Raw genomic sequence first — 13,697 nt, 5'->3', positions numbered from 1 at the left:
TGGAGGAGAAGGGGAGGGGGAAGTAGATGAGAGGGAGAGTAAGGGGAAAGGCATGAGAGAAAGAGGAGGTGAGGGAGGGGGAGGGAAAGGCAGGGCAGAGGAAGAGTAGAGGAGAAAGGAGGTGGGGGAGAGAGGAAGTTGGGGAGAGGGGAAGTCGGGGAGAGAGGGCATTGAGGAGAGGGAAGAGGAGTGTTCCACACATTCAGAACAGCTTGAGAAAAGGCACTGGGGTGGGAGATTGAATGTCATGTATAAGGGCCAGCAAGTCCGCCAATTGGACTAGGATACGAAATAGAGCAACGTGAAGAGACAGGCTGGAGTCAATTTGTGAAGTACTTTAAACGCCAAAGAGGAATCTTTATTTTATTCTCGAGGCAATAGGGAGTCACTGAAATTTCTTGAGCAGGGAGGTGTGAGATTAGGCGTGAGCTGGGCAAGGTCGACGTTCTGAGGGGAGCCACTCGTGGAGGCAACATTAGGGTACTACCCATTAAACACCCCACCCCAACCCGGGGCATGGTAGGGTTTCTCACCGGCTTTGGGAGTTGCTCCTCTTCAGACTTCACTGCAAATGAGCTGCCCAAGCCAGTGAGTTAGTGACATAGCCAGGACCAGAAAGGCCCTAGGCTTCCTGGCTCCCAATCTCAGGTTTTTTTGTCCTATGCCTCACTAGCCTATACCGTTCTCTGTTTCGAATGTAGGTCTGGGTTCTTCCCACCTCCCCTTCCTCCCCTTCCATTCCCCCACCCCCCACCTTTTCCTCGCTGTAGGCTTCCCAGTGTTTTCTATCTTCTAAGGCTCAGATCTTGGCACACTGGGGAAGGGGATAGTCACTGGACATGGCTGAGCTACTGCCTGCCTCCGATAAGTAACTGTCTTTTGTTTCTGGGTCCAGGGGATGACTACTGGGTAATAGACACAGACTATACCCACTACTCACTGACCTACGCCTGCCGGGTTTTGAGGGAGGACGGGACGTGTGCCGACGGCTACGCCATTGTCTTCTCCCGAAGTCCTCGGGGCCTCCCCCCTGCTATCCAGCGGATCATCCGCCAGAAGCAGGAAGAGATCTGCTTGTCTGGACAGTTCAAGCCCGTGCTTCAGACAGGTATGTATGTCTCTGCCAGTACTGAGAACAGGAACCCGGTGTACCATGGATTCCCAGGACTGACCCTCTGGAGGCCAGGGCAAGATAGAGGAGAAAACCTCTTCCCTACATGCATTCCCTTTTCCTCTTGATCTGGGTTCTGGTCCCAGCCCTGTCATTTGACTCATTGTACAATCTAGGCGTGTAACTGATGCCGTGGATAGAACGCTGCATGGGAGTCGGACCTGAGTTCAAGTCTTCCCTCAGACACTTTGTACCTACAAGTATTGTTGTTCAGTTGTTTTTCAGTCCTATCTCATTCTCCATGACCCCATTTGGGGTTTTCCTGGCAAAGATACTGGAGCGATTTGCCATTTTCTTCTCCAGATCATTTGACAGATGAGGAAACTGAGGCAAATAGGTTTGGGTCACACAACTGGGAAATATCTGAGGCCAGATTTGAACTCAGGAAGATAAGTTTTCCTGACTCCAAGCCCGACACTCTATCCATTGCACAAGTGACTGGACAAATTACTTAACCGTCTCTCAGCCTGTCTCTTTTTTTAAATGGTTCTTATAATAATAGTAGCTATTTCACAGGGTTATCCAGTGAGATAACACAAGCAAAGTGCTATATAATTGTTAGCTATTATTACTTTAGAGAAGAACTTTCCCCTCTTTGAGCCTCAGTTTCCCTATCTGTAGAATAACACTTTCACTTCAAAAAATGAGTTGAGACAGCATGTTACAGTAGAAATAAGAAGTCCAATTTACATAGCATTTTGTGAATCTTAAAGCATTTTCCTTCTATTAACCCTGTGGTGTCAGTAATCCAATAAAACAAGAACTTATTAAGCTCCTACTATGTGTAAGGCTGAGCACTAGGGGGAAAAAAGACAAAAGGAAAAATATTTGCTTCCTTCAAGGAACTCACATCTTTTTGGAGATAAGACGTACACAGATGGCTAAATTCAAGATAATTAGAGAAGGGAGAAAGCATGAATGAGGTGGGATTGGAGAAGACTTCATGGAGGAGGTGGTGCAGGAGATGGACCCTGCAGGAAACTATTAATTCTAAGGGGTAGAGGTAAGGAGAGCTGATTATTACCATCATTATTCCCATTTCACATATGGGAAAAATGAGGAGAGGAGAAGTAATTGATTCAAAGTCACACAGGCAGTGAGTTGGCAGAGTCTGGCTCTGAACCCAGGATCTGAATTGCTCTGAATCTAGGGCACTTACCACTTCCCATGTCGTCTTTTGAACCTACAGTCAAGAGTTCTGGCTTCAAAACTTTGCTCCACAAAAAACAGGAATGTGAACTTGGACTCTGAACCTCAGTCTCCTCAACCATACAATAGAAACATTAATATTTGAATATTAATAATTTATAATAATGCATTGTAACAATTATATATTTTTATATAATTTTAAAAATTAAATTAAAATTTTAAATAAAAATATATTAAATAATAATTAGTAATAAAATTTAAATTTTTTCTTAGTGTTGAGGAAGTATAAACCTTAAAGCTCTTAGCTGCAGCTAGGTGGCACCATAGTGCAGAGTGCTGAGCCTGGAGTTAGAAAGCCCTGGGATCAAAAATGACCTTGGATACTTACTAGCTATATAATCCTGGGCAAGGTACTTAGCCTCTGACTGCCTCACTTTCCTCAACTGTAAAATGGGGTTGAAAATAATAGCACCTTCCTCCAGTTGAATAGTGCTTGACACACAGCAAATATTTAATAAAAGCATATTTCCTTCCTTAATATATAGTATCATGCAATACAGTGATATCAGACTCAAATAGAAACTGTATATAAGGATTCCTGCAGGCCACCTTGTATTATGCTTATATTATATTAGCATGATCTATTTTGCATTTTAACATATTAACATTATCTATATTATATTTTATTTTCATTTACTTTGATAAATTTTTCCCAACTACATTTTAATCTGATTCAGACTGTACTTGGGAGTATTATAGCTGGATGTTTGACACCTCTAATGTGGTAGAAACAGGGATGAATTTGGACTCCAGGAGACCTGGGTTCGAATTCTGGCTCTGCTATTTATTGTGTGATCTTGGGCAGGTCACATAAGCTCTAAGGGCCTCCTCACTTTCCTCATCTGCAAAATGAGAAAGTTTGACTAGGTAGGTTGAACAGTGAGCAATCATTCCCCAGAGAGCTAAACTCAGGACTCACAGTCTAGCCCTGGGGAAGGTCTTGTTCCTCCCCTCCAAGGCTCCCATTGCCTCCCTTGGAATGCCCTCCTGCAGCATCACTGGTGCTTGCGTTTCCAGTCCTCCTCTGCTGCGGCTGCAGCATCCCTAGGCTCCGAGCCATCTTTCCAGCTTGCTTCCTGTTGCTCAGCTCTAAGTCTGCCAATTCTCCTCCGTTCCCACCCCCAGTCACTGCCCTCAGGTTTGTGGGCAGTGTTGGTGGTGCTGTCGCCCTGTGCTTTCTGTCACTTAGCTCTTACTTCACTTGCTCTCTGCAGTTTGGCCCTCTCAGGGCATCTGAGTGTCCCCCACCCCCTCCAATCCCCTTCTGTAGGACCAGCTCCCTAGTCTGATCCATAGAGGAACAAGCCTTCAAGGGTGGTTTAAAACTCCCCTGCTCGCATGCATTGTTCTTAAGTCTTTTGTATATGGTCCTCAACAACAAGCTGAGGTTTGGGGGAGCGGGGGTGGAGAGCCATAGGAATCCCTTCTTGTACCATGTAAATCTGTCTCCAATTCCGTATTGGCTTAGGGTGAGTCACTGCTGCCTGCCTCCTCTCCTCAATCTCCTCCACCCCCTAGCACTTAGGCAGCTTATCTCCTGCTGGTGTCAGCACCTCCCATTGAGTCTTGGGTAGCACCCACCTCCCTCCCCATCTTCCCTTTGGCCAGCCGCACTGGGTTATTCAAGATACTTGGGACTGCTTGCTGAAAACATCTGGAAAGGAGAGGATGGAAAGCCTGCTCCTCACAGCACAAGCTCCTGTAAAGGAAAGATCTACGACATATACTATGGAGTCATTGCAGATGTTTTAACACAAACCTGATTAAAGCACAGGTCAGCCCAGCACACACTCCCTGTGCAGATTAAGGAGTCTCAGCTGAGCTGCCCATGTTACTGTGTCTTTTTGTGTGTGTGTGCCATTTCTCAGTTCTCTCTCTCTCTTCTCTCTCTCTCTCTCTCTCTCTCTCTCTCTCTCTCTCTCTCTCTCTCTCTCTCTCTCTCTCCCTCCCTTCCTCTCTCCTTCTTTCCCTCCCTCCCTCTCTCCCTCTCTCTCTTTCTCTCTCCTCCTCTCTCTTTCCCCTCCCTCCACAGGAGCTTGTTGAGGACTGCACTGCAGCTTGGTCACCTGGAGAGATACCTGGTGCTGGGGTCTCTAAGCACATTAAATTTCCATTTTCCTGTTTACCCTTGGAGTCATGAATGTATGTACCAACAGCATGCTAATTTTTCAAAAGGCAGAGAGGGGGCTGAACACCCACATAAATGCAGATTGGCATCTGGCTTCCTGGGGGATAAGCAGGTTTTATGGAGAGAGCTGAGCTGGCTTCTTGGCCTTTGTCCTTCACTCCTCCCTCCCCAGTTCACCAAGCTGGGAAAGGAAAGAGGCCAGGGCAGTGCAGAGTGAAGATGTTCTTTGATGTTTTGTGTGTGTGTGTGTGTGTGTGTGTGTGTGTGTGTGTGTGTGTGTGTGCGCGCGCGTGCACGCGCGCACCCCCACACATACAACCCTGCCCATGAAGACCTTTCTTCATCTTGGTATCATGGGCCCTCTCTCCTTTCAAGCCAACCTCCCAGCCCTGAGCCTGCCCTCCTCACTCCAGCAAAGATATTTCTCCCCAATATGCCACTATTATAAGCCCTCTGCTTTCTGAAGTAGGTATTTCCCTCCCCTATTCCATTCCCTCCATTAAGGCCTTTTGTGCTCTGATCCATGCACACCCAAGAAAATAGGAAGGGGCCCCAAAGAGCCTATTAAGGTCCAGCTGTCACTGACCTTGGGATATCGTCATTCTGCCCAGGGCTTCAAGTGTTCTCTGTATACGAGACCTTGGTCAATTCACAGCACAAGTGTGACATGAGAATAACAGGCCCACAGCACAAGGGCATCAGGGCAATGCCACCCAGAAAGCCTTAATGGCTTTGCCAAATGGTCATCTCATCTGCTTCCGTTGCTCTTTCTCCAGTCAATGGTCAGCTCCATAGGACTGGCAGAAGACCCAGTTTAGGGAACACTAGCCCAAAGGATCAGGCCCTCTCTGTTTTTCTCTGTTGCCTGCAGGAAGCCTCAGGGTAGGATAGAGGCTGATACCCTCACTAGAGCTGCTGGCAGCAGCTATTGCCATCTCATGCCCATAGCTCAGGCACCCCTACCAGGCTTAAATCCTAGTGTCTTGGGCATTTCCCCTCATGCACCTTCATCTACATGGTAAAGGCATTCTTCCTGCTGCTTCCACCAGAGCTTCTACCTTATCCTGTCAGCATAGGCACACAGATATCTATTAGGGTCAGAGGTTAAGATCATTTAGTCGAACTCCCTCCTCCATTTTAGAATTGGTGAAACTGAGGATCAAAGAGAGAAAAGGACTTATTCCCAACTGCACAGCAAGTTAGTGTTAGAGCTGGAACTTAACTTCCGAGCCCAGGGCTCTTGCGATTACCTCCATCTGTCCTACTATCCCCCCATTTTTTCCCTTCCATTCTGTCTCAGTCAGTCTTCCAAGCAGGATAAAAACAGAGTAATTGGGGAATCATCAAATTGGTTCAGACATTAAAAGAGGGACTTCTCCAAGAAGAGCAAAGAACACTCTTCAGAACAATAGGACTCTGCCAGAATCCACAAATGATGCATTTGGTCCCGCACTTTAATAAGATCAGGAAACAGACTAGGAAAGTAATCTGAAGCAATAACAGGGCAGTCAAAATTGGTTATTTCTACCATCATTGTTTTATCAGCATGATGGAGTAGAAAGAGCCTGGGTTTGGAAGTCAAAAGACATAGTCATGGCCAAATCGCTTAACCTCTGGAAGCTTTAAGGGCACAATATTTTCCAATTTGAAAGGCTATGACCAACCTACTCACTCTGTGGGCAAGTCAATTTAAATTTAGCAAAAAATATAATAGAGTTTAGATGGGACATGGTCTTTGACCTCATGGAGGTCACAGTCTAATAGTGGGATAAGATATAAACATACTTATAATATGCAATCACAATATCCCTTGCTATTGCCCAGGATATTTGGCTATTTGGGGTACTCAGTCACATCCCTCACAATCTGAGCCCCCATTCATTTATTCTCTGTTGCTAAACTATGCAAGCATAAATCAAATAGTAAAGGCATTTAATCAAGACATGAAACAATATAAACAATGATGTTGGGAATCTGTAAGAGCATTCTCTATACTCACACAAAATGAGTGTAATCTCCCATAACTCCAGAGGAATGACAATCTAATTACCCTTTAATCCTTTGATTCCCAAAGGACATAGTCATCTCCAGAACATCACCCTCATCATAAATGTTTAAGTTATGGTGTTGCTTGCCCTCTAGAAGTCTTCTTGGGAATTTTGGGGGCGGGGGGGCGTACGGCAGGTTGAAGAATACTTTAAAAAAAAAGAGGCAATCAGGGTTAAGTGATTTGCCCAGGGTCACACACAGCTAGTAAGTGTCTGAGGCCAGATTTGAACTCAGAGACTCCTGACTCCAGGGTCAGTGTTCTATCTACTGTGTCATCCAGTTGATCCCAGATGGAAGAATACTGAAGTCTCTTGTCTAGGCTCTTGAAATCCTCAGGACCCAGCCATGATTCCTGGGATTTGGACACCATGGATGACCTTTTCCTCCAGAAGACTGCTTCTTACTTTTCCTGTGTCTGCTCACACAACCCTGCTTTTAAAAACAAATTTTCAAAGTTATATTATTCCCTTTTATGTTTATATCAATCATTTCTACATTGAATCCCCCCTTGTAACAAAGTCAACCAGCATAGCCTGCGTACAGAACCAAGAGGAGGAAGGAGCACTTCAACATCAGTTCTCCAAGGTCAGCATTGACTGTTACAATTAATCAGACCTGAACTGCTCCTGATTGCCATTTTCCTCTATATTTTTGTAGTCATCGGGTGCTGACTTTGTTCTGCATAAGCTCACACAAGTTGTTTCACATTTCTCTAGAACTCTTCACATCTGTCCATTTCGTGGAAGATTAATCTTCCTTTACCATCACATGCCACAGCGTGTCCACTCCAGCTGTTCTCCAAGAGGGTTCAAATCCTGATTCTGACTCTTACTGAGGCCTTTCCCCTTGGACAAATGCCTCATCTCTTGACTTCAGCTTCCTCATCTGTAAATCAATACAATAATCCTTGTACCACCCACCTCTTATGACTGTCATGGGAAAAGCCTTTTGACAATGTTACAAGGCCACAGAAAGAGGGTTTGGATGACGGTGATGATGATGGCTAGGAAGCAAGTTTCTGGATGTCTTTTCACTGGACCCTCAAGGAAGAAAAGAGCATGGAGGCCAGGTCTGGTACTGCTATGTTGCCTCTACAGTGTGGAAGAACCACCATCACAGGCTTGGCCCCAAGAACATCTCTGCTTGATGGCTGATAGGATATTTATTGTGAGACTGACAAAACCCTTTCCTCAAAATTACTTCAAGAGGTCAGTAATGCAAATATTATTATCGCTACTTTACAGATGAGGAAACGGAGGCCCAAGGAGATGTACCAAAGTGTACAATACTGTAAAGTATTAAAGCTAGGACCCTAGCCTGGCTCCTCTGACTTTAGGTCTACTTCAAGTCCTGGGCACCACAGGTATCTCCCCTCAAGGAACATCAATTCCAGGATCCCTAGCCTACGCAGGTCTCTAGTGGAGGGCTGTCTCTCAGAATCATTGCCCACCTCATGAAGCTGCCTCTTTGTAGTAAACAGGGAGGGAAAATGGGCCTGGGCGGCCCCAGTAATCCATAGCACGGAGCCGGTAGAATCCAGTGACGTTGGCATCATCTGTATAAGAATGAAAGGAGTTTGGATGCCATGACTGTGAAAATCTCAGGAAAAGAGAGGCTGGGATGGGGGTGGGAAGTCTTGGGAGGAAGGAGGGGAGGTCAGAGGGAATAGCCTGGGAAGAGATAACAAGGTTAGGCTGGGCATGGTGTGAGGACAAGGAGAAGCTAGCATCCCAGGGCTTTGGAGTCTTACCTGGAGCAAAGACAAAAAGGTTGAAAGTCAACTCCTTCCTGTTGATCACTCTGTAAATATGTCCATGTTGGGAGAATTCAATCTCATATGTCCTCAGACACCTGTGGGGGAAGACAGGGAGAATAACTATGGGCCTTAAGACCCTCCAGTTTGAGTCAGGCTTAGAGTCTCAAAGTTGGAAGACACCTGAGACCATTTAGTACGTCCCATTTGTCCAGTAGTTTTTCAGTCATGTTCAGCTCTTTATGGTGCCATTTTCTGCTTTTCTTTTGGTTTTATTGGGAAAAAATGGCTTGCCATTTCCTCCTCCAGCTCATTTTACAAATGAAGAAATTGAGGCAAGCATTATTCAGTGACTTGTCAAGGGTCACACAGCTAATAAGTATTTGCAGCTGAATTTGAACTCTTGAATATGGATCTTTCTGACTTGAAGCCCTGCACTCTATCCACTGCATCATCTAACTGCCCCAGAGTACATCACATACCTGACCAAGAATCCCATTTTGGAATAAGAATGGACTTCAACAAGTAGATATCCAGCCTCTTCTTAAACACCTCCAGTGATGGAGATCTCTTGTCTTTTCAGCCCTCTCTACTTCTGAACATCTCTAATTGTTGGAAAGTTTTCCCATTCATCAATCTAATTCAGTAAACATTTTAAAAGATCCTACTCTGTACAGGACACTGCGCTCAACTCAGGAGATACAAATACAAACCAAAAATAGAATCTGCCCTCAAAGAGCTTATGATAGTCTAGGGGAAAACAACATTTAAAAAGATAAAGAAATACAATATAACGGGGGAAGAGGGGTAAACATCAACAAGGAACATCAAACGGAACATAAAAAAGGCTTCGTGTAGTAGATGGCAGAACCTAAGCAGTATCTGGAAAAAAGCTAAGGTTATCCTAAGGGTTGGCAAGGAGGACAAAGTCCCAGACATATGAGGGTGAGAGATGGAGTGTCATATACAGGACACAATAATATGTCAGTCAATAGGGTTGGAATGAGATGTGCATGAAAGGCAAAAATGTGTACCTAAATCTAGAAAGACAGGCTCAAGTCAGACCGCAAAGAAATTCACATGCCAGGATGATGACTTTATATTTTATCCTAGAGGCAATGAGGAGCCACAGAAGTCTCTTGAGCAAGGAAGCATCATAGAGTCCAAATTTATCTCTCCACAATTTTTGTTGCTTCCGTGAGTTTTGTCCTTTGGATTTTGGGTTAAGATTAGCATCAGGATTAGGTCACAGGGATGGGGAATCTTCAGGCCTCCAAACTTCACAGAACAGCTTGGATTCAGTCCAAGGGGCTGCACTTGAGGACCTAGAGGGCCATGTGTGACCTCGAGGCCCAAGGTTCTCCATTCCAGTAGTATATCAAGATTAGGACCAGGATCAGAACTAGTCCATAGTTTCAAGGACTAGGGCTGACAGCCAATTCTACTGAGTCACAGCCCAGGGTAAGGGGCGAACCAAGGGGAGGGGAGATGTTGTTTAGAGTCTAATTCAATTCCCTCACTCTGAGACACAGACTCTACACTTGAGCATTTAAAGTCCTTCAAAATCTGATTCCAACCTCCCTGTTCAGTCTAATTTCACATTACTTCCCCTCACACACATACTCTCATTCCAGTGAGACTGGCCTACCTGAATTTTCTTCTGCATGATGTCCCATTTTCTACCTGAAACACTGAAAAATTCCCCCTTCTCATGCCTAATTCACCTTTTGCAGCTTCACTCAAGGCTCAGCTCAGTTTTCATTGCCAATATGAATGTTCTCCCAGAGTCAGCTTCCCTTCCCTCTCAAAATTACTGAATGTTGCTCCAGTGACTGATCTCACAATAGAACAGAAGGGGCCAGTGTCATATAATAGAAGGTTGGCCATCCCGGGGCTCACTTTTGGTCTCTGAGCCAGTGTAAAAGGGAGAGAAAAGGTTACTGGGGCCTGAGGCTGGAGGGACCTCAGGCTGGAAGCTGGCTAGTACTGTGGGGTTGTAGGGACCAGGTACAGCTGGGGGGAGGCTAACCTATTGGACTGGGGAACTGAAGGGAAGCTGGGGGAAGAAATGCCATGGTGAGTCACTGTGGGCATACAGAGAAATGGTGTATAAGGACAGATGGAGATGGGGCTCACAGTTCTTGATACTTAATAGCTGCCACTTTTCTTTCCCGGAGACTGTGATTCCCCATCTAAGGTTGAGAGGATGCTCAAGCCAGATAATCTCTAAGGAACTTTTCATCTATGATCCTATGAGCCTTCCAGAAGTAAGTCTAAAGTCTGCAATTTATTCTTCCCATCAGTCTATTGGACAGTCCTTTGAGTTGGCACTCTACTGAGTGTCAGAACTGGGACTTGAATGTCTGTTTCTTTGGCTTCAAATCCAAATCTCTCTTTATGGATGCCTCTAGATGAAAGAGCCCTACATTAGAAGCCAAGAGACAGAAGTTTGGGTCAGGGTGTGATGGTAAATGTTTTAGCAACTGGCTCTCTGAAAAAAAGGAAGCACAACATATATTTAAATTGAATTTGCATTAACTATTATTTTTGTCCTCACTTTCCTAAGTCTAGATACAACAAAACAATAAATCAAATCATGTTTATATCATTACCAATCTCCAAGGTATAGATACCCACACTGAAAAGGTAACAATGAGCTCTCGGCATTGGTTGGAGCTGGCTCTAGAACATAAGTGTGTCTATCTCAACATTTTTTGTGACCCTGGGCTACTTCTTGCTTCTAAGTCTCAATTTTCTCATCTGTAAAATAAGGATAATGGTCTTTGTTGAGATGCCTCCCTTCACAGGGTTGTTGTGAGGAAATCACTTTGTGAACCACAAGTTTGCTACAGAAACAGCAGTGAGCACTCCTGGCTTTGCCACTAACCAGCTGTGTGACCTTGGTCAAGTCCCTTCCCTTCTCTGTACCTCAGTTTCCTCCTTTGTAAAAAGAGAGGATTAAAAGATATGATCTCTAAGGTCCCCTCTTCCTCTGACATTCTATGATTCTATAATGATAGATAAAAATAGAAATCAGTGCATGCATCCTCCCAGAGAATATTCTCTTTAAGCTCCCCTCTCCCTCTTCCCCCCATCTAAAGAATATGTCTCCAGCATCATAGTCAGTGACACTGGGCTTGAATTTCCTCATCCTCATCAGTAAAATTAGATTGTTTGAACTGAAGACGGTCAGGGTCCCTCCCAGCTCTGACATCCCATATCTCTAAGATCTCACATGAGCACATATACATACTTTGAGTTCAAGCAGCTATCATCCCAGAGCAGAGTGATCTGCCCTCTTGCGAGAGGCAAGATTCGGACGCCATTCACCTATCCAGGAGTAAGGTGAGAGAGAAACCCTCGTCAGTGTGAATAGAGCCAGTTCACCACCAATAAGTCCCTGTCCCCTGGAGAGGCCACTGTTATTTGGAGTTTGAAAAGTCTTCAGATCTCCCTGCCTAGAGGGTAGATACCTTCCTATTGCTGACAGAAATGCCCAGCTCTCCCCTTTTCTTAAAAATATTATTTGAACTTGGCTACTCTGATCAATACAATGATTGTATTGTATTGTACTGTATATCTCAAATAGTTCCAAAGGATTCAAGGATGAAAAAAATGTTCTTCACCTCCAGAGAGAGAACTGATGAACTCTGAGTGCAAAGTGAAATATAATTTTTCACTTTCTTTATTCTTGCTTTTTTTAAAAAAAATATAGTTAATGTGGAAATACGATTTCACATGCACAATTGGTTTTGCTACCTTCTCAAGGTGGGAAGAAGGGGAGAATTTGGAACTCAAAATTTAGAAAGAAAAGAATGCTATAAATAGATAGATAGACAGATAAATAAATAAATGAAATGAAATAAAATAAACCTTACTTGATCCTTCCATCCTTTCAAGCTATCACCCTATATTTTTCCCCTTTCACATCCAACTTCTTAGTCACTGTGTCTCCTTTCTCATCATTACCCACTCTCCTCAACCCTTCGAAATCTGCCTTCTGACCCCACCATTCAACTGAAACTGTTCTTTGAAGGACTCCCATGATGCCAATGGCTAAGTCCATTGGTCTTTTCTCAGTCCTCATGCTTCTTCACATTTCCTCTGCTTTCAACACTGTCCACCTCCCCCTTCTCTCTTTGGCGTCCATGACATTGCTTTCTTCTCATTCTCTTCCTCCTTAGATGTTGATGTTCCTTGTCAGTCTACCTCACTGGTCCATCACCCATTTTTTGACCTTAATATATGGTTTTTTCCAAGGCTCCATTTTGGTCTCTTGTATTAACTCTTTTTTTTTAACATTCTCTCCCTTCATCAGTGATGGAGATGACCAATGATCATCTGCATTCAGAAAATGCCCAAATCTACATTTCTAGCCACATCTCTTGTCTGAGTTTCAGGCCCTTCACTTGAGTTGTCTGCTGGACATCTCCGTGTGAATGTCACAGTAGGATCTCAATAGAAACATCCAAAATAGAAGCTATCTCATTTCCCCTAAAACCTGCCCCCTCTTCAGTCTTCACTACTAAAAAGGTCTCTCAGTTCTAGGAAAGACTGCTTCCTCCCACTTTCCTTCTCTTTTTCTTTCCTTCTTAGTTTATTTTCACCACTGGGCCTTTGCCCACACCACTCCCCAGGTCCCCCAATTCCTTAGAGGCTTAGCTCCCTTTTCTGAGATGGCTGGTACTTTAAGAAAGTTGCCTGGTCACTTCAATTTCTTGTAGTTGAACTGGAATTTGACTCCACGTCCTCAGATTCTTATATCTACTGGAGATATATGTTTGTGTATTTACGTATGTACATATATGTATGTACATATGTACATTGTGCATGTGTGTATATATGTATACACATACACACATATACACACACTCACATCAGGATGTGATAAGATCCTAATGGTTGCCTAGAAGAGGTTTTAGGTAGGGCTTTATGTTTTTGTAAAGGCAGGGAACCCCGGTGTTATACCTGGTTTGGGGGCAGGTGTGGCCTTGAACACACATGAAGGAGAAGGATTGAAGGTATTGAAAGCTCCTGCTTTAGGGTCAGCTGGCCATTTTCGGGAAATGGAAATGGACCTGTGGTTACAGCATCCTACAGAAATACAACAGGACATCAGGAGTTGGTGATAGGAATTAAACAACTCCCTCACACAAAATTGGATAGCATTACTAACTACTTAGAAGCATGGAACAGGATTGTGGAATGTCACAAGTGGGAGGGCCTTTAAAAAAACATATAACCCTTTCATTTTACAGAGAGGGAAACTGAGGCCCAGAGAGAGGAGACTAGAAGCCACATCTTCTGGCTCTAATTCCATCTCTCTGATCATATCCCCCAGACCTGGGGTCATTCTGGTCCCACTTCCTTCTTGAATCTTTATGTCC

The 13,697-nt window shown here is 44.3% G+C and overlaps 2 protein-coding genes across 8 annotated transcripts in view; one reads left to right on the top strand and one right to left on the bottom strand.

Moving 5' to 3' along the window:
- The window catches only part of LOC140510961 (purpurin-like), a 32,645-nt gene extending 28,140 nt beyond the window's left edge, over window positions 1-4,505 (top strand). For all 3 annotated transcript variants that reach the window (XM_072619920.1, XM_072619919.1, XM_072619921.1), the window contains exons 5-6: window positions 896-1,108; window positions 4,413-4,505. In XM_072619920.1, the coding sequence (XP_072476021.1) occupies window positions 896-1,108; window positions 4,413-4,423 (224 nt within the window). In that variant the 3' untranslated portion in view covers window positions 4,424-4,505. The remainder of the gene's footprint in view (window positions 1-895; window positions 1,109-4,412) is intronic.
- A 1,918-nt stretch (window positions 4,506-6,423) lies between these two features.
- The window catches only part of IDUA (alpha-L-iduronidase), a 68,506-nt gene continuing 61,232 nt past the window's right edge, over window positions 6,424-13,697 (bottom strand). For 3 of the 5 annotated variants that reach the window (XM_072619915.1, XM_072619914.1, XM_072619916.1), the window contains 5 exons: window positions 13,279-13,404; window positions 11,564-11,640; window positions 8,308-8,408; window positions 8,008-8,112; window positions 6,424-6,986 (listed from right to left, as the gene is read on the bottom strand). In XM_072619915.1, coding sequence (XP_072476016.1) covers window positions 8,009-8,112; window positions 8,308-8,408; window positions 11,564-11,640; window positions 13,279-13,404 — 408 coding nt within the window. In that variant the 3' untranslated portion in view covers window positions 6,424-6,986; window position 8,008. Of the gene's footprint in view, window positions 6,990-7,022; window positions 7,443-8,007; window positions 8,113-8,307; window positions 8,409-11,563; window positions 11,641-13,278; window positions 13,405-13,697 lie in introns of those variants that run through there. The other 2 variants (XM_072619912.1, XM_072619913.1) reach the window with 2 other exon arrangements.

This window comes from Notamacropus eugenii, chromosome 6, assembly GCF_028372415.1.
Source record: "Notamacropus eugenii isolate mMacEug1 chromosome 6, mMacEug1.pri_v2, whole genome shotgun sequence".
NCBI lineage: Eukaryota > Metazoa > Chordata > Mammalia > Diprotodontia > Macropodidae > Notamacropus > Notamacropus eugenii.
The sequence above is the reverse complement of the archived record's forward strand: the minus strand, read 5'-3'. Positions and strand labels throughout refer to the sequence as shown.